The sequence below is a fragment of the Rhinolophus sinicus genome, linkage group LG01, assembly GCF_036562045.2.
Source record: "Rhinolophus sinicus isolate RSC01 linkage group LG01, ASM3656204v1, whole genome shotgun sequence".
In the NCBI taxonomy this organism is placed as follows: domain Eukaryota; kingdom Metazoa; phylum Chordata; class Mammalia; order Chiroptera; family Rhinolophidae; genus Rhinolophus; species Rhinolophus sinicus.
In genome coordinates this window covers 53,779,873-53,798,869 of record NC_133751.1, presented here as the reverse complement: position 1 = coordinate 53,798,869, position 18,997 = coordinate 53,779,873, and the positions used below count along the sequence as shown (strand labels likewise).

The 18,997-nt window shown below is 37.1% G+C and overlaps 1 protein-coding gene across 3 annotated transcripts in view; it reads right to left on the bottom strand.

Annotated features, from left to right (window-relative positions):
- Positions 1-18,997, bottom strand: part of CCDC50 (coiled-coil domain containing 50) — a 79,256-nt gene that overhangs the window by 8,072 nt on the left and 52,187 nt on the right. Inside the window, exons 6-11 of one of the 3 annotated variants that reach the window (XM_074329519.1) lie at positions 15,645-16,169; positions 8,323-8,438; positions 7,600-7,644; positions 7,389-7,493; positions 5,125-5,204; positions 1,338-1,456 (exon numbers count right to left, since the gene is read on the bottom strand). In XM_074329519.1, coding sequence (XP_074185620.1) covers positions 1,338-1,456; positions 5,125-5,204; positions 7,389-7,493; positions 7,600-7,644; positions 8,323-8,438; positions 15,645-16,169 — 990 coding nt within the window. The remainder of the gene's footprint in view (positions 1-1,337; positions 1,457-5,124; positions 5,205-7,388; positions 7,494-7,599; positions 7,645-8,322; positions 8,439-15,644; positions 16,170-18,997) is intronic. The other 2 variants (XM_019712621.2, XM_019712622.2) reach the window with 2 other exon arrangements.

Genomic DNA, 18,997 nt, shown 5'->3' with positions numbered 1-18,997 from the left:
TTGAAACTCTGTTTTTCTCCCTGCTCAGGCAAAATAATTTATCTTTATTTCTATGCATTTCAAGTGGTTCATGTTTTCTTCATTCTTGATTATATTTGCATATAGAATCATCATGTGATGTATTATAGAATTATACACTTGAAAGCTATGTAGTTTTGTTGACCATTGTCACCCCAATAAATTTTAATAAGAATCATTGTGTTATTTTAATATTACGTATCAAATATATGTCAAGAACATGAAGGCACCCCCTAAAAAGTAATGCATGTATATAGTTTGAGAAAAGAAAGAAACATGAGCTATTTCCAGTTAAACCAGGGATGGTGAAAGGGCCCCCAAAAGATGGAAATTGCATACTATGGGTTTTTTTGATAAAGTCAAATTTATCCCATCTTTAAATAATGTATTTTGCCTTATTCTCAACGTTGGATGAATGTTAGAATAGAGAGGGGTGGGGGAAGGGGAGCTTTATAAAAAATACAAATACCTAGCAACACCCCCACCCCTTGATAGTATGATTTAACTAATCTGGAGTGGCACCTGTACACTGGTATTTCATAATGACTGCAGAAAAAGAAGTTTGGCAAGGCTATCATTGGATTTGGCAAAGGATAATAAAAACACTAAGAAATCTTCAAAAATTGTAACACATTGTAAACATCAGTAAGACCTAATATTTGTAAAGATTATTGCGATCTGCTTTCATATATTTTACTTCTATGATCCTGACAATGCTGACACTATTAAAATCACATCCATTTTTAGATGAGGAAATTAAGAAACTTTTTTGTAATCTCATTTTATGACTGTCATAAAAATACACATAAGCGAATGCATATGATTTGAAAAGCAACTACAGTCAATTCCTTTCATTTTAAAGATCTGGTCCATCTTAGATCTCATGTTCTTTCCTCATATTCCTTGCCCCATTTTTCTTCTGCGTAAGAGTTTTGTGGGCTGTGTCTATGCTAATGTGTATTTTAAGTCTAATAAATAGTCATGGGGAGACGAAACAAGAGCTAGAAAAGAAAACCCTGGTGGATTTAAACAGTGGACACGGCCACCCTTTAAGAATCTGATGAAAGCAATGAGCTCTCTCTGGAGAAAAATACAAATACACAGGAAAACTAGCATTCAATTTAAGGTGTTTTGTTTCTGTTTTTGTTTTTTTTAATGTTTTTTGTTTGTTTTTTAATAAATGAAGAATATTATATTCTGTTGAGAGAAATAACTTGTTTTTCCACTCTAGTGATCTGTAAGATAGGATTTGATTTTTCCACCATAGCATGGGGATTATTTAAAAAGATCCTATACCTGACCATATATATTTTTCTTACCTTTATGAGAGGACTCTGATTTTGAGAAAAGACGTGTGGAATTATGCTGGTTTGTAACATGAGTGTAATCCAAATCCTCAGCATCTGTCATGGTAGGTGGTGGTGGCCTGAAAGGAAGTCTGAATTTAGAGAGATTCTAAGTGTGGTGACTACAATTCCACCATTCATTGGATCCCATGGTAAAAACATTTTTGGTACAAATGCGAAATCAGAATGTTTTAGAATCCTCGTTTTAGTTCCTGGCCAGTTGTATGACCTTGGCTACATAATTTAATCTTACCGTTCCTTGGTTTTGAAGCACATAATTCAATAAAAAACACATTATTTCTGAACACCTAATATGTGTGAGGCACTGTGCTAATGGCTACAGAAACAAAGATTAATGAGATGTGATCACTGTCATTAATGGAAAATTTATTTTGGCAGGTTTTACGAAGAAAAAGAGGAAGAATGGCAAAGATAGAAAGGAAGAAAATCATAAAGAAAGTTATGGAAGGAAGGAAGGAAGGAAAAAGGGAAGAGAGGGCAGCAGGTGAGGAGGGAGGAAGAGGAGGAAAGAAAGGAAAGGGGAGAGAAGGAGGGGACATTGGTCAACATATAAAATTTACAGCAAAGATCCTTAATCCACTAGGTGGCACAGCAGAGCTTAAAGAAAGAAAGGGGAATCATATTTGCAACTTTTTGTGTCAAAAGAAAACAATGTAAAAAACATTGGGAAATTTTTACTACTCTAAACTTTTTATTTTAACCATTTAACAGACTTCTGCCAACATTGGATTTAATGAAGATTAAGAAAAAAGAAAATCTCTCCTTTTTTGTTGTTTCCCAAAGCTGTACACAAATGTAGCATTAAAGCGTGAAACCGCATGATTAAGATCTGTCAGTATATAACCATGTCATAGGATGTTTTATGCAATTATATATATACAATCTGGAAAGCATAAGTATTCTGAAGTTTGGAAAGTTATATTTAGTTTGGTGCAATAGGCTCTGTCATATGAAAATAAAGGCAAGTGTTTCCAAATTTCTCACCCTGTCCCCAAGCAGTAGGTCTCTGGGTATTCAGCGCCTGGAAGGGTCAGCATGGGATATAAACTGTGTATATAGTGAGGACTTTGCTATGGGTTCTACTTTGATGATGTCAATTAACTTTCAAGACTAGTCTGCACTATCACACACATATTTTAGCGTTAAGATTAGGTAGGTAAGATGAGGTAAGTGACCTGTCCAAGTTCACACAGTTGTTAAGTGGCAGAGCCATGGCTCAAATTCAACTGGACTTCAAAACCAGTGCTCTTAACTACTATATTATGTTCTGCTACAAAGGTATGTATTTCTAACTAACGGCAGTAGCATCTTCATTCAAGACTACATGTAAGAGGAGAATGAAAATAAAATATCAAGAGTATTATTACCAGTATAAAATCTGAGAGTTAAAAGAATTTGGAACTTGTTGAAACTTTTTCCAATTACAAAGAGGCAAAATTAATTCAGACTGCCAACTGGTTCTCTATTTCCTTAGAAGAGTAGAAATCTTATGATGGACAAAGAAACTGAATTTGATCCATGAATGCTACAAGCTCTACCTGAGAATGTGCTTCCCCTCGACTACGATTACTACTGCACTGAAGTCAACATCTCGACCTAGGAAGATCCATATTTTTCAATCCTTGAAACCATTTATTTCTGTTAAAATGGCTAATTAAACCTTTCTACCAGGAAAGGAAAGCATAAGACGATAGGCTTTAATTTCTAACTATGAACAAACCCACAGATATCATAAAATTCTTTATTTTTGTTTTGTCATATATATTATATTTCTGTAAATTATATTTAAAGACAAATGTTCCTCTCAGGTCAAAAAAGACTTCAGTTCTACTAGTCACAAGTCACTTTTCACTTACTTATAATAGCCATTATTAATACAGGGTCATTTGATTATTCATCCTTATAATAGGTCAAATATTTTTAAGAGTGCTTATTAGATTCCAGAAACTTGTTTTGAATTTCATATAAGCCTTTTAAAACAGCTATTACAGATTGTTCTATCTTATCTGCTGTCAAAGTTATTAGTGTTCTAAAAAGCCCATAGACTTTGAAGATGGAATATAACTCTAAAGATGGTTTTAATTCATTTGACCAAAAGAAGCATAATAAACCACAGCTATTTACTTACTCAGAACAGATTAGTTGTTATTTCACTTAGATATTGCAGGGATGCAAATAAAACTAAACTATGTAGTACTAAAATCTGCTTTAAAAACTGGCAAGTGGTTAACTAAAAGCTACAAGAAGAACCAATTGCATATAATTAGACAGACTATACTACTGTTGCCCTGAGAGCTTAACAAACCTGATATAATTTTCTGAAGGGTATTCATCTTCTGAAAGCCCATGAATTTAAAAATACAGTATGTCTTTTAAAGGATACTAAATATATTCACTTTAAAGAAACAAGCCTCGCAGCCTATGTGTGGGCAATAAGTGGCAAAACAGTGTATGTTTTTCAGTGTGATAAAACTTATGTTTTAAGAATAAATATATTTTGGGCTGGCCCGGTGGCTCAGGAGGTTAGAGCTCCATGCTCCTAACTCCGAAGGCTGCCGGTTCAATTCCCACATGGGCCAGTGGGCTCTCAACCACAAGGTTGCCAGTTCAATCCCTCCAGTCCCGCAAAGGATGGTGGGCTCCGCCCCCTGCAACTAAGATTGAACACGGCACCTTGAGCTGAGCTGCCACTGAGCTCCCAGATGGCTCAGTTGGTTGGAATGTGTCCTCTCAACCACAAGGTTGCCGGTTCGACTTCTGCAGGGGATGGTGGGCTGTGCCCCCTGCAACTAGAAAACGGCAACTGGACCTGGAGCTGAGCTGCGCCCTCCACAACTAAGATTGAAAGGACAACAACTTGACTTGGGGGAAAAAAAAAAAGGCCTGGAAGTACACATTGTTCCCCAATAAAGTCCTGTTCCCCTTCCCCAATAAAAAAAATTAAAAATTTTAGAAAAAAAAGAATAAATATATTTTTAAAAATCAGGACTGAAATTCAATGTTTTAATAATTTAGAGTTTTCAAAATGTCAGATTTAGTGTTATCTTTGTCTTTTTCTATTTAATGTTCTCTCCTCCTTTTCCAATCATATTTTCTTTTGAAAAGCAGCAGAACAACAAATTACAAAAAACAAAAAACAAAACAATTGCTTCCCCAGAGACTTAAAGGTGGACAGCTTGAGGTGGAAAGACTGCAGCTGCTCCATAACTATGACCCCAGTCTGTCTGAGAGAAGTCAGGAAGCACACACACCATAGCCCCTGCAGCGTGGCCTGCTGGGATTCAGAAGAGGCTGCAATGACTAAAATGAGTATTGCTCAGGATGCTGAGACGCACAAAGAAATGAACTTAAGTGTGTGTAAATGTCAGGCACACACCAATGTGATCATGAAACTCAGTAAAAATTTAAAACCTGATATTTTACTTAGGAAAATGGTTAAATTCATCCCTTCTTAATTGACGGCATCAGTTCAGTGAATCCAGAGACAAAAACTCGTCCTAACAAAAAACATGGCCTTCCTTTTATACACCGCAGTTTCTGTGAAATTCCTCATCTTCTCAGAATTTAAGACAATAACTTTTTTTTTTTTTTTTTTTTAAATCGTAAGAACTGATACTACCTCACAACTGCAGATTTCTGGAACTCCTCTCCAAAGAACAAACGCGCTTTTCAGGCCACAGCATCTCCTTACTCACCCCAATGGTAAGTTCCTCACTCTCCTTTGCAGGTGTCAACTTACCGTGCTGGCCTGTCATTCTTAAAACGGTGAGGTTCATCACTCTCTTTTGACTTTGAGTGTGTTGCTTTAGTTGTTTTGGGCTATGAATAGAAGAGAGAGAGAGAGAGAGAGAGAGAGAGAGAGAGAGAACAGCAAACAAAGAAAACATTAGGTTTACAAAATATCTAAATCATGTCAAACTCTCATTTAGTAATTTCAGGTTACTTCCATTCAGTTGAGGAACACAAGGTATTTTTTAAATACAGCCACTCAGAGATAGGAAAAAAAAGATTACTGTCACCAAGGCATGTGGGAGGCTGTGAGTGCAGCCAGATGATGGGCTAAGACACCCAAACAGGCTCCCCAACAGGGGTGTGCGTGGCCACCCATTATTAACATAATAGCCACACAGCAGGTCACGAGAACTGGTGGAATCTAGTCTGTGGAATCTAGGTGTGTGCGCTTCAATTGATTTCTGAACACCTGACTTAGGGATGATGCTGTTTCAAGCCAGAAAACTAAGGCACATTTAAGGCAACTTTTCCAGGAGAGGAACTGTACCAGAACCAGTCAAAAAATGTAGAAAGCACAGAAGTTCTGATACTTGCTACAAATGTGCCCTTCCCTTCTTACTTTCCCGATTTGTAATCCTTAAAAATACCTACTCCTTGATAGCTGGGTTAACAAAAAAATTGAGTAACTCTTGGGCAATTATCTGTGGATTTGTTTAGGTAAAAGCGTTTGGGAACGCTTCTACTTAAAAGTGAAATAGGTTTGTTAGGAAAAATCCTGAGTTACTAAGAGGGCAAAAAAAAGGAGATGAATAATTACATGGAAATAGTACTTTCATTTGTTTTTTAGACAACTGGGTAACTGAGCAACAGGAAATAGAGCAATACTATTATCATGGTTTCTATTTGCTCTTTTTCCTCAGAGCCGAGGCTCAGAAAGGACGAGAGGCCCAAGGGAGCAATTTGTTCGAGAGAGAGAGAGAACAGTGGATACACACCCTAATTACATCCTTCCAGGCCCAGTACAAGCTCCTGCCCTAGAAAGCCTTTACTGCATGAATTCTCCCGCTCCTCCTGTTGTCCTTCCACTATGCTTTCCTCCACTAGCTTGACCATGTATTTGTTAGGTGTCCAGTTAGTCTTCCCCCCCACATTATCTGTTATTATGAGGAAAACATATCTTTGTCTTTCCCTGTAAGTGCAGAAGGATGCTTTGCAAACAGTGACTGATGAGAAAAAGTCTGTTGAATTGAACTTGCTATCACCATATACCACAATTAGATTATTTTAGAGCAGAATGAATTGCAGTCATTATTTTCCTACTATTTCTGATTAATGAGGGGAAGACAACAGTTTAAGCTCATGCTAGACAGTTCTTATACTCTGCCACAAGCAATGATTGCTGGTGATATCTGTCAGTCTGTCACAGATCAAGTTATATTAGAGAAAAGAGACACGCTGGCAACCACCCGATCAGGGATGAAGCACAACATAAGCAGAGAGGGAAAGGAGAGAGGAAAAAAAGGCCACTGTGGAAACATGACAGCATGTCAACATGCTACCATCTCCTAGAAGCATACGAAAACTAAGATTGCTCATGACCAGAGGCACTTGAGACTCAGTTGGTCTTAAAATCAATGGAATGAGTCTTTCCATCTCAGCAGTAACTTTTTACATGGTTACTTTCAAGAATTCAGTATGATAGCTCATAGTGAAACAACTTTTACAAGTCAGATTCACACAGGCGATAATTTGTATAATCTAAATATGTGTATTTACAGAGCTTACCCTAAAAGCAGAGTCCCCTTGCCATTTCTAATTTTACTTTTAATTAAAAAAACAAGCAGGGCTGGCCCAGTGGCTCAGGTGGTTGGAGAGCCGTGCTCCTAACGCCAAGGTCACCAGTTCGATTCCCACACAGGCCAGTGAGCTATGCTCCCTACAGCTAAGACTGTGATCAACAGCTCTCCCTGGAGCTGGGCTGCCGTGAGCAGCTGGAGTTCGGTGTGAGCTGCCATGGGCTACCGTGTGCTGCCAGGAGCAGCTGGTGGCCAGCGTGAGTGGCCAGCGTGAGTGGCTGGCTGCTACTGTGAGCGGCCGACCGACGACTGGCGACCAACTGCCTCAGCCTGGGGGAAAAGCAAGGCTCCTAATACCAGCATGGGCCAGGGAGCTGTGTCCTACACAACTAGACTGAGAAACAACGACTTGAACCGGAGTGGGGGGGAGAGTCGGAAAAAGGGAGTGGGGGGACAAGCGAAAAACAGATCCTACCTTCCAATCATGGTCCTGCTTTCTTTTGTCCAGTGATGATTTCTCCCGTTCCTTAGCTTTCTTGTAAGCTTTCTTTTCTTCAGCCATTAGAAGTCTAGCAATTTCCTAAACAAAATCCAGTCAATATTGATTACAGAGCTGCGGGCAGAAAATAACCAGGTATTTCCAAAGAATATTGGCTAAACCAACTCATTAACTAACTTGAACTCACCTCATCCTGGGCTACCTGAGCTGCTCTCATGTCTACCTGCGTAGCCTGTGGTATAGAAAACATAAAAAGAATAATTGAATTGAAATCTACACCATCCATTTTTTAAAATCTTACATAAAAATAAACTGGTATTTTAAACTAGTTGTGATTAACATCCCTCAAGTTGGTAATCAGATGGTATATTTTCACCAGCCAGAGCAGGGTCTATTTTTATCAAATTCTACTGCAGATTCTTAGAGAATTATCTGAATAACGTGGAGACAAGGATATGGAATTCTATTGCTAACGCTTACTCAGTAAATAAAAATAAACACTATTCCTGTTGTTTTGATTTTCCCACCAGTAAAAAAGGTATCAGTTTCTCAACTGATCGAGTGTTATATATTGGTACTTTGGTTTTCGAATGTCTCCGTTGACAAACATTTCGGTTTATGAATGCCATAAATTTTATGGATCTATGATATCATTAGATAGTAAAATTCATGCTAAATTTGCAGTTTTAGGGGTTGATTTTAAAGGTCTGGAACTGATTAATCCATTTTGCGTTACCTTCTATGGGGAAACTGTGCCTCAGTTTTTGAACGTCTCAGAACCTGAACGGTGTTCCGGAACAGATTATGTTCGAAAACCGAGGTACCACTGTAATGCCTATTACATAATCTCAAGAATGATCCAATTCACAAAATACCTACTTATTCACCTGAATTATTAAAGTTTGCTCACCAAAATTTCTTCTTCTTGCAGTTTTCTGGCAATTTCAGCATCATACCATTCCTGATCCCTGTGGGTCACTCGTGATGGAGTAGAGACAGCTTCTTTCATCACTCTCGGCTTCATTCCTAGAAAAAAACTCAATGTAATAAGGCAGCCGAGTTTATTTTCTGAAAAGTTGCAAAATTTAAGGTAAATCTTTACATTAAATTTACCTTCCTTTAGTATCCAACACTAACAATACTGCCACCATTCCAAAATTCAGTGGAGGCTGCACTTGAAATAATTTTTTCCCGTGGGCATGGAAGTGGTGATGCAGATAACCCACACACTTAAAGTAACCCATCCAAACCTGCCTGGTAAAATCCCCCCTCTCACATAGTTTTTCAAGAACAGGAAATCAGGCAAGGAACTGTGAGACTTTTGTAAAATAGGAAGTGGAAAGAAAAAGAAAAAAAGGTTAAGTCACTGAAACAAAGACAGCTTGAAGAAAAGAAAGTTACAGAGCTGGAGTTTTAAAGAGGCTAAGCTGTGAAGACTGGAGGAAATGAGAAGCTTCCTTCCTTTGCCTCAGCCTTGCGCACATCTCACTTCAGAGGGACAGAAAGAGCAGCATGTGGGAGTTACGCACTTGTTAGCCCTCACAGGGCTTCTGCTCTGTCCTACAGCTTTGATCAGGTTCATACTGTTGCTATTACAACTGTCACAGAAGATATAACAAAGGAAGCATCAGAGAGCGTGATGACTTCAGAGCTCCACTCTTCTGAGAAAGAACACGGGGGACTGGTAGGGATTTGGGGATTTTATTTTGAAATTTTATATGCAGCATAAATTCCTTTCATAATTTTTAATTAAGTGGTAAATGCTAATGGCCATTTCAAAATTGTGTATATTTCCCTCTTTACCCTTTATAATTACAATTATTCAAAATGTGAATGCATTATATTCAGAAACAATAACAATACAGTGAACAAGATTAACCATCTGGAATAGTGACTTTCATTAAACGGATTACTGAAGGGAGAAAGAAAATTTTCTCCTAATTGCCTCTTTCTTTATATCAGTGGTGCTCAACCAACCATGGCTATATATTTGAATCATTTGTGGTGTTCAAAATAAACATAAAAATGTTTCACCCAAACCCCAGGGATTCTAATCAGTCGCCTAGATGAGACCTGCCTTTAGCAGTTTTTTTTTTTTTTTTAATCCTAACAGTTGATTCTTATTTGCAATTAGCATTAGAACAAATGGTTTAGTTGTTTTATCTCCATCAAAATAACCCTACATTAGAACAGTTTTTATCAAAATGCCTCACTACATTTATTTGCTTGCTTTAAACAAAAAGAAAAGATAAGGAAATACAACTAAATTCTGGGCAAATGAAGAGAGTTTAGGTTATCTGGTGAGGCCTTCCTTTGTAGAGCTTTAAACTTAGCTTTGCAGTAAATCCAAATGCCACATAACTCATTTTCCTTTTCCACAGATACAAAAAGACTATTAAACATGGTTTTCTTAGCTTCAGGACAATTAGTACATGATTACCCATAATACAGAATCCACTTCAACTTCACATCATTTCTAGAGCTACTGAATCTTATGCCAGGCAGGGCTGGTACTAACTCAGATTTCTGAGCAATCTGGGACAGTCATGAAGCAGTGACATACTCTCAAGAGTAGACCATATTTAAATGGAGTATAAACCTCCCTGAGCTATGATTAGTGTGGCCATAGCTAGAAAGAAATAGTTCAGGGAAAATAAATGAACTTAGATACGGAATTTAGTATTGGGCAAAGTCAGTGGACAAGAGAGGTTGCTAGATCGTATTCCTATCTATAGAAAAATGACGCTTAAATAAGCAGCCCAAAGCCCAGTTGAGAACCATTGGAAAGATCACACCTGTGCCTTGCTCCTTCTATTTTGCCATCCAGTGAAAGAAACAATATAGTGTGATATGTTCAGAATTCAAGATACTAAGTTGACTATACTATTGTGCCTTCTACTCTATACCACAGAATTAACTGAGAAAATATTTTGTTTTAGTATCTATCAAAGACACTTGGAAGGCATTAAAATGCAAGAGTTTTAACTGGTTTGACAGGCTGATAAAATTGTGACCTCTTTGCAGTTAAAAAGATAATGATGCATAGATAATGGAACAGAATAGTGAGCCGAGAAAAAAGCCTATAAATATATGATCAACTAGTTTATGACAAAAGAGCCAAAAATATACAATGGGAAAAGGATACTCTCTTCAATAAGTGATGTTGAGAAAAACTGAACAGCCATATGCAAAAGAATGAAATTGAACCACTATCTTTCACCATACACAAAAACTAACTCAAAATGGATTAAAGACTTGAACATAAAACCTGAAACCATAAAACTCCTAGAAGAAAACATAGGCAGTCAACTCTGTGACATCGGTCATGGAGATGATTTTCTGGATGTGACACCAAAAGCAAAGGCAACAAAAGAAAAATAAACAAGTAGGACAAATCAAACCAAAAAGCTTCTGCACGGCAAAGGAAACCATCAACAAAATAAAAAGGCAGCCTACTAAATGGGAGAAAATATTTGCAAATCACATATCTGGTAAGGGTTTCATATCCAAAATATATAAAGAACTCATAAAACTCAACAGTAAAAAACAACAATCTGATTTTAAAATGGGCAGAAGATCTGAACAGACATTTTCCAAAGACGACATACAGATGGCCAACTGGTACATGAGAATGTGCTCAACAGCACTAATTTTCAGGCAAATACAAATCGAAACCACATTGAGATACTACCTCACACCTGTCAGGATGGTTATTATAAAAAAGATAAGAAATAAGTGTTGGTGAGGATGTGGAGAAAAGGGAACCCTTGTGCACTGTTGGTGGGAATGTAAATTTGGTACATTATCGAAAACAGTTTGGATGTCCTTCAAAAAATTAAGAAATAGAGCTACTATCTGGTCTAGCAATTCCAATTCTGGGTATTTATCTGAAGGAAATGAAAACACTAACTCGAAAAGATATATGCACCCTCATGTTTACTGCAGCATATTTACAATAGCTAAGACATGGAAATAACCTAAGTACCGACTGATGAATGAATGGATAAAGGAAACGGGGCATACCGTCATGTGCCACTCAACCACGGGGATATGTTCTAATGCACTGTTAGGCAATTTCATCATTGTGCGAACATCCCCGAGCGCACTCACACAAACCTATAGCTCTTGCTATACAGCCCACTACGCCCCTGGGCTGTATAATACAGCCTACTGCTCCTGGGCTACAAGCCTGTACAGCATGTTACTGCACAAAACAACACGAGGTTAAATCAAGCACAAGAGAAAATGCTGCAATGAAGACATGCAATAAACATGAGCTGTATGAGGCTGCTGCCGGCGTGTCAGGATATATTGTTTTACAGCAAAGTTTCTTCTTTTAATAAGTAGAAAGAATACACTCTAAAATAACGATAAATAGTATAGTAAATACACTAAACCAGTAACATAGTTGTTTATTATCATTATCAAATATTATGTGCCAAACATAATTGTATGTGTTATACTTTTATATAACTGGCAGTGCAGGTTTGTTTACACCAGCATCACCACAAACAGGTAAGTACTGCTTTACATTATGACCTTAAAGATGGCTACAATGTCACTAGACAATAGGAATTTTTCAGTTCCATTATTTTCATTGGGATCATCATACATGCAGACCGTCACTGACCAAAATGGCATTATGTGTCACATGACCATACATATACAATGGAATATTATTCAGCCATAAAAAAAGAATGAAATCTTGTCACTTGCAACAATATGGACAGACCTTGAAGGTATTTTACTGAGTTAAATAAATCAGAGAGCGACAAATACCATATGATCTCTTTTATATGTAGGGAAAAAAAAACCCCTCATAGATACAGAACACATACTGGTGGTTGTCAGAGGTGGGGATGGGAGTGGGGGCAAAATAGGTAATCTTAATAGGCTGTCAAAAGGTACAGACTTGCAGTTATAAAATAAGTCATGGGGATATAATATACAGCATGCTGACTATAGTTAATACTGTACTGCATATTTGAAAGTTGCTAAGAGAATAGATCTTAAAGTTCTTATCACACACACACACAAAAAGTTGACCAGACTTACTGTGGTGATTTCACAATATATACAAATACTGAATCATTAATGCCATTGAAACTAGTATGATGTTGTATGTTAACTATACCTCGATAAAAATAGATAGAGAGAGAGAGGGAGAAGAGAAAGGAGAAAGAGGGAAGGAGGGAGGGAGGGAGGGAGGGAGGGAGGGAGGAAGGAAGTTAATATATCCTTAGGTCCCAAATATTTAGAGGAAAAACAGTTTATTGAGCTCTTGCTATATACGGTATCACTGGAACTTGCATGTCTCATAAGGAGAAAATCTCCGTAGCCTCTTAGAATAGGCTAGAGCGACAGGACTGCTCACTCAATGTAGTACCCCCTGTAGCAGAGATGAAAAGAGCTTTTGTAAGTATGATCTCTCTTATATGTAGGAAAGTATGTAAGGATGAACTTCAGATAGTGCAGTCTATGGCTGTCATTACGTAAAGTAGAGATGCTTTTAAATTTTTAATAAGACAGTTAATTGAAGAAAATTAACAGAATGGCTATCCTCGTTTCGGTAACCTAACCATAGTCTAGAAGCTAGCTTTCAAAAAGATCAGGTGAGCATATTTTCAACAGTTCCACATTCATTTCTTAATCTAATTCTTGCTTGTGTTTTCTGTTCATCATTCTCCAGTATGAGGACATAAGACTTCCTCAATAAATAAAAATAAAACTTATCTTTAAATAAATTCTGATAGAGTAAGGTAAATTGTTAAAAGTACTGGTATTCAAGACAAATTTATCCCAACCTTGGAATAAGCTAAAATGATAAGACTTGGCACATTGCAAAAAGAGTATTTTGTAATAGGCCACTCTGATACTTGGGGAATGTCACAACAGAAAGATACAGAGTTTTGTGGCTCTGAGAATTTGGAAGTTAACCTGCACAAAACTAATAAGGTGATAATGATTTAACAGCTCAATAGAGAAGTCACCCTCAAAGTTGGCATGGTTTTACTGCCCTTTAGGAAGTTAACCAATTTGATATTTAATTTAGCAATTTTATTTTGCATTGGTTTCTGAACTCCATAAAATCCTGTCCTGCAAATGCTGATAACTCATTATCTGTCATCCTGCTAGTCTCCTCATTAAGTTAAAAAAAATGTTGTCCTATGCTAATAACTTTAAGAATTTTGCTGTTACAACAGCAAGAACAGACACCAGTTTCTAGTAAATATATTTTACCATAATCCTCTCACTTATTCCAGGGGATCCAGCATACAGGCTAGGGAGGTAGAATTTGTAAAGTAAGTTAAATATAAAATTACAGACACTAGCAGTTATGTTGTAGGCATGTCAGTACCTGCCTAACAACATTATTTTTTCATATCCTTGTGCTGGTAGAAGACAAAAACAAAACATTTGCTTACAACTCCAGTAGTCGGTTCTGTGAGTCAGTGTTTAGTTTCATATTAGTTTCACCCTTCCTAAGCCTTTTTAAGATTCCCTCAAGTATAACTGAAAGCCATAAAGGTTAACTAGCCCTCAGAACATACTTATATGGTTAGATTCATAGTATCAGAAACATAGGTGGCATAATCTCCATTCTTCCCCCAAACCTTTAAGACTCCAACATGTCCTTCTAAATCTGGATACAGTATAACGTACTCAGAAAGCCTACTCCAAATAGATTATATCACTTCCTTCTCTATGCCCCCATAGCTCTTTGTTCAAACTATTCTCTAATTTGTTTACATACCCCTCTTTGGGGCTTGAGTTATTAACCTTCTGAGGCTTGGGTCCAAGCATAAATCCCCAAACACAAAGCCTTGAGGCAAGAATATTTGTGGCAAATACTCAGTATGGCTTGCTGAACTGAATTTTCATTTTCTTTATGAACAAGTCCTTTAATAACTTAAAGGATTAACACAATAGGGAGAAGCAACTAAATCAACCTGAATCTGCCTCCTAGACACCAGTTTCCAGACCAGAAGTAGAGGTTGGCTGGGCAAACAATAAAGAAAATAAGAACAGATGCCTCCTTGGTACTCCTTTCCCAGTAACCCTTGCATCTCTGTAAAACCTCAGCAAGAGTAAAATACAACCAGGGAGGTAAGTATAATCTAATCAAAACACCCAACAGAATAGGGCTATGACTTACAGTGGTACATCCACAAGGCTTTCAAATAAGAATAGAGAGAACTATTACTGTGTCAGTGATGGACTTCAGAGTTAAGCCTCAGAGATGCCAGAAATTTGAGGCTTAAGTCTAACATTCTCGTCATTTCTATACAAGTACAGGTATACCTCAAGAGATGTTGAGGATTTGGTTCCAGACCGTCACAATAAAGTGAATACCACAATAAAGCAAGTCGTAATCTTTTTGCTGGTGGAGGGTTTTGCCTTCAATTTGTAAAAAATGCAGCGTCTGTGAAGCACAATAAAGTGAAGTGCAATAAAATGAGGTGCACCTGATGAGCTTACCTGAGGCTGGCACTTCAGAACACCAACTGTAGCGTTAGAGTTGAAGAGACCATTAGGCATAGAAAGTCACTTAAGGCAAGGATTTTCAAACTTGAAGTATATGTAAGAATCACCTCCAGGTCTAAAACAAGCCCAAACTGCCAGGCCACATTCCAGAGATGATAATATATGTGAGACCAGAAATCTGCATTTTCAGGAAACAAGTTCAGCTGATTCTGATGAAAATGGACCAACGCCCACAGTTTGAAAAACACTATCGTAAGAGACTGCCTATTCAATCTCTCACCTTACAGATGGGAAAGATAAGGTCAAGAAAATCTGGCACTTCTCGCCCCGCTGGTCTCCTAGTTAGGCAAATACTGGAAAGGCAGTGTCACCAGATCTTCTGGGTTCACTGAACTAAAATCAGAAATTCAGGAGCTTTGATTTGGTATCTGAATCTCTGAGGTATGGTCTTGGCAAATGAAGAACTGTATCTGGGCACCTTCACTGCAATCTGAGGCTGGAAGAACCTTGTAAGGAATCAGGGTATTCTCTTAGAAGACAGAAGGGGAAAGGTGCGAGTATTTTCTTTCTTCCTACTCACTTGAGATTAAGTAAATACTGTGTGCAAATTTTGGCTCCAGGATTTATTTCAAAGGCATGAGCACAAACTGGAGAGAAAGAACAGGTGGCCTGAGATGCTTATTAAATACATCCGTTTGTATGTAGATACACGATACCAGGCCTTCCAAGGAGACTGTCCTTCATTACCTGTGTCATGGAGTTGGAGCCGTTCCTCGCTCTCTGAGAAGGGAGGAGTCCTGGGCCTGTGTTTCCTTTCTCTGTGCTCACCTTGCCCACGCTCCCTCCCATACACAGCTTCCTTGCACTGAGTCCAGGCTTTTGGAGAAGACTTCGGTGAAAGTCGGTCTTGGTGTCTGGACACTTTTTCCCAATTCCGAGTTCGATGGCTACCGGTAGCCTCCCTGTCATCAAATTCCGTACTCAGAAGCACCTCACCACTGATCCTGGGAAGAGGAGGTCTCCGCGGCCTCTCAGGACCACACCGTTTTCTTTCACGCTGCTCAGTGTTAATTTGGGGATCATCCCTCACTTTGCCCAAGCTAGAGGACAGAGATTTCTCTGATGAATGACGCTCTTTCAGTTCTTCCAAGTTCTCCAGTGGATGTTTGGGTTTCTCCTTTCTGTGCTTCACAGTCCTTTCATCATTTTGGAGTTTACAAGGTCTTGAGAATCCAGAACCCAGTTCCCTTGCCCTCCTTGACCGTGGCTGGTCTGAGTGAGGTGGAGGAACGTGAAAGACAGAAATGCAGGTTAACTAAATGAGAGCATCAACTCAGTACATGGGTGAGACACGGCCCAAGTTAAACATATTTCAAAATGGAGACGACTTTTTCAACTTAAATTGAAAAGAAGGGATGGGCATTTACTAGAAGAAATCTGGGTATATAGCAAAAAAAGTAAAAAAAAATAAATAAAATTAAGTCAAATAACTTAAATTTGAAAGAAAAGCTTGATCACGATTAGGAAGAGTTAACAAAGTACTTCAATATTTGCCAATAACAAAAATTACAGCCATTAAATGTTAAATTATACTTATAAAACCAATTTGAAATAAGTATATGGGGGAAAAATGGGAGTTTGAGGGAGTCTCATAATACAGAAAAACTAAGCTTTGTGATTCCAGTCTGAGGTTTTTAAATACTCTTCTTGGAAATAACAATAAATCAACATCAGAATGTTGATAGTTTCCATGTAGTTCAGAGAAATGACCCACGGATTTTAGTATTCCTCTATCCTTTCCCCTTAGGTAGCCAAAGCAAACATTCCCAGCCATGTTGCAGTTCAATGTGGAAGATGATGAAGTAGAGGAGAATTTTAAATGAGTAAATGAGCCTGTTATCTTTGGATAATTCTGCTCCCAATCTTACTTGAAACTCGGAAGAGGAAAAAAATAAAAAGGGATGCCATAATGGAATACATAAAAAGGGCTCATTTCCTAAATTCATTTCAAAAACTTTATGATACTCTATTGTTTGTACAAAAATACAGTATGTGCTAAATACACAAGTCACTAAGTTTAACACAATGTTCAAAAGCAACACGTCACGGATGCTTTTGTCAGGTCTCACTTAGGCACAAATAAAGGAAGTATATTAATACACACTTTGCAAGAGTGTACTTACTTTAACATTTCTAAGACTTTTAATACATTTTGGAAATAATAAAAAGAAATTCTAGTTCCGTGGAAAATTGCTAAGAAATTTAGCCACGCTACATTGCATTTCAAACAGCAACCCTAAGTTGATGGGCTTATAAAGGAAACAAAGAACTATACATTTGCTTAGTTGTTAAGTTTTGTTGGGACTTTTTGCTTTTGTTTTGCTTATTGTTTGTTTGTTTGTTATTGTTCATCTAATAAAGGAATAGAGGAAGGGGAGATATGCGCTAAATGAATCATTGATGCCATAAGCTTCTCAAAAACTTCATGTTGTTTCTTCTTGAGTTTTCCAGAAGAAAAGGAAATTTGCTTCAAAGATAACATATAAATTAAGATCTGTCTTCTAAAATGTCTGTAAAAGTATTTATCTTAACCATATTTATGGTTAAATTTATTTTTTACATAACAGCAAAAGTGAAACAGAACAATTACTCTCTGTGATAAAAAAAGATCTACTCTTTTAATCAACTATTAGTTTAAGTGAATCTTGACAACTGAGAACCAATTGACTACTGCTGTGAATTAATACAATACTGACCAGCTACTGAAATGATGCCCACATCCAGGGAACAATGATTTACAGTGTTAATACTAATGTTCCTACAGAAGGCTGCATGAGTGGAGTTCGCCTTTAAGTCCAGCAGAAACAAGAATGGTTTTGTTTTAGACATGAATTTGTGAAGTTATGATTGTTTTGTTGTTGTTGTTATTGTTGTCTTTAAATTCTTTCTAAAAAGTTATTTTAGGAAATTGTTTTGCAAGAATTAAAACAGCTGTCACTACATTTCAAAGGTGATGGGAAAAAATATGTATTGTCTAATTCACTTGCCGTGATACCTTTAAACCTGGGAAAGAAAAAAATTTTTAAAAAAGACAGGTGGGATAATCTGTCTGTACCCTTTAAAACCCCATCCAGTTAAGGACTGAGACTTGAATGTTTCTTGAGACCAGTTATTTGGCAAATATAATTAACTTCCCTACAGCCAATATACGTACATATACATATATACATATATATATATTTATATACACGCATTTTATTTCTGTGCCTCCATGTTTTTCTTTCAAAATAAGATGATTTTTGTTTAGATATAAAAAATACTGTTATACACACATAACATTGATATATATATATATATATAAATAATAGTATTTTAGAATTTATAAATCTTCACCAAAATTACATTATTTGATCTTCTCAACATCCAGGTGAAGGATATATTTTTATAATCTCCATTTTCACAGATGAGAAAAAGGCTTAGAGTGATTACAGCAGATAATTTCCTTCACATTAAATTGTTGTAAGTAAGAAATGGAACTTGACCAACATCTTGACTCCAAAGCCCATGACTTAAAAAAAAAAAAAAAAAAAAAAGCACTAATATGCCTAAAATAAGTGGCTTTGAAAGAAAAACGTGGATTCACAAATGAATCAGCTAGACCATTTCAGTTGATATAAATCTGACGGATGTTTTGGATAATTTCAAATTTGTTGAAAATCTATAAATGATCATTTTTAAAAGATTGATTTATTAAATTTAAATAAAATAAAGCTGAAAAGCCCACTTCCGTAATAATATACTGTGATTATTATGTAAGTAAGGCAAAAATCATAGTACATAAGCACAGAGAAGTACAATTAAAGAACAGCCAGCTCTCATGCGTTGGGAAAGGACCACTGCAAAGAACACAAGCACTGCTTTGTAACTCGGAGCTCAATTGTGAAGTGGTGTCTGTGGAACGCAACTTGTGTCTAACTCAAAGGCATTATAAATGAAGATCACATGCTTGGCTACACATCATCTCTCAACAACAACACAACTGAAGAAATTCTAACATTTACATGCATATGCATATCTAAGCCCCCTAACTCCAAAAAAGT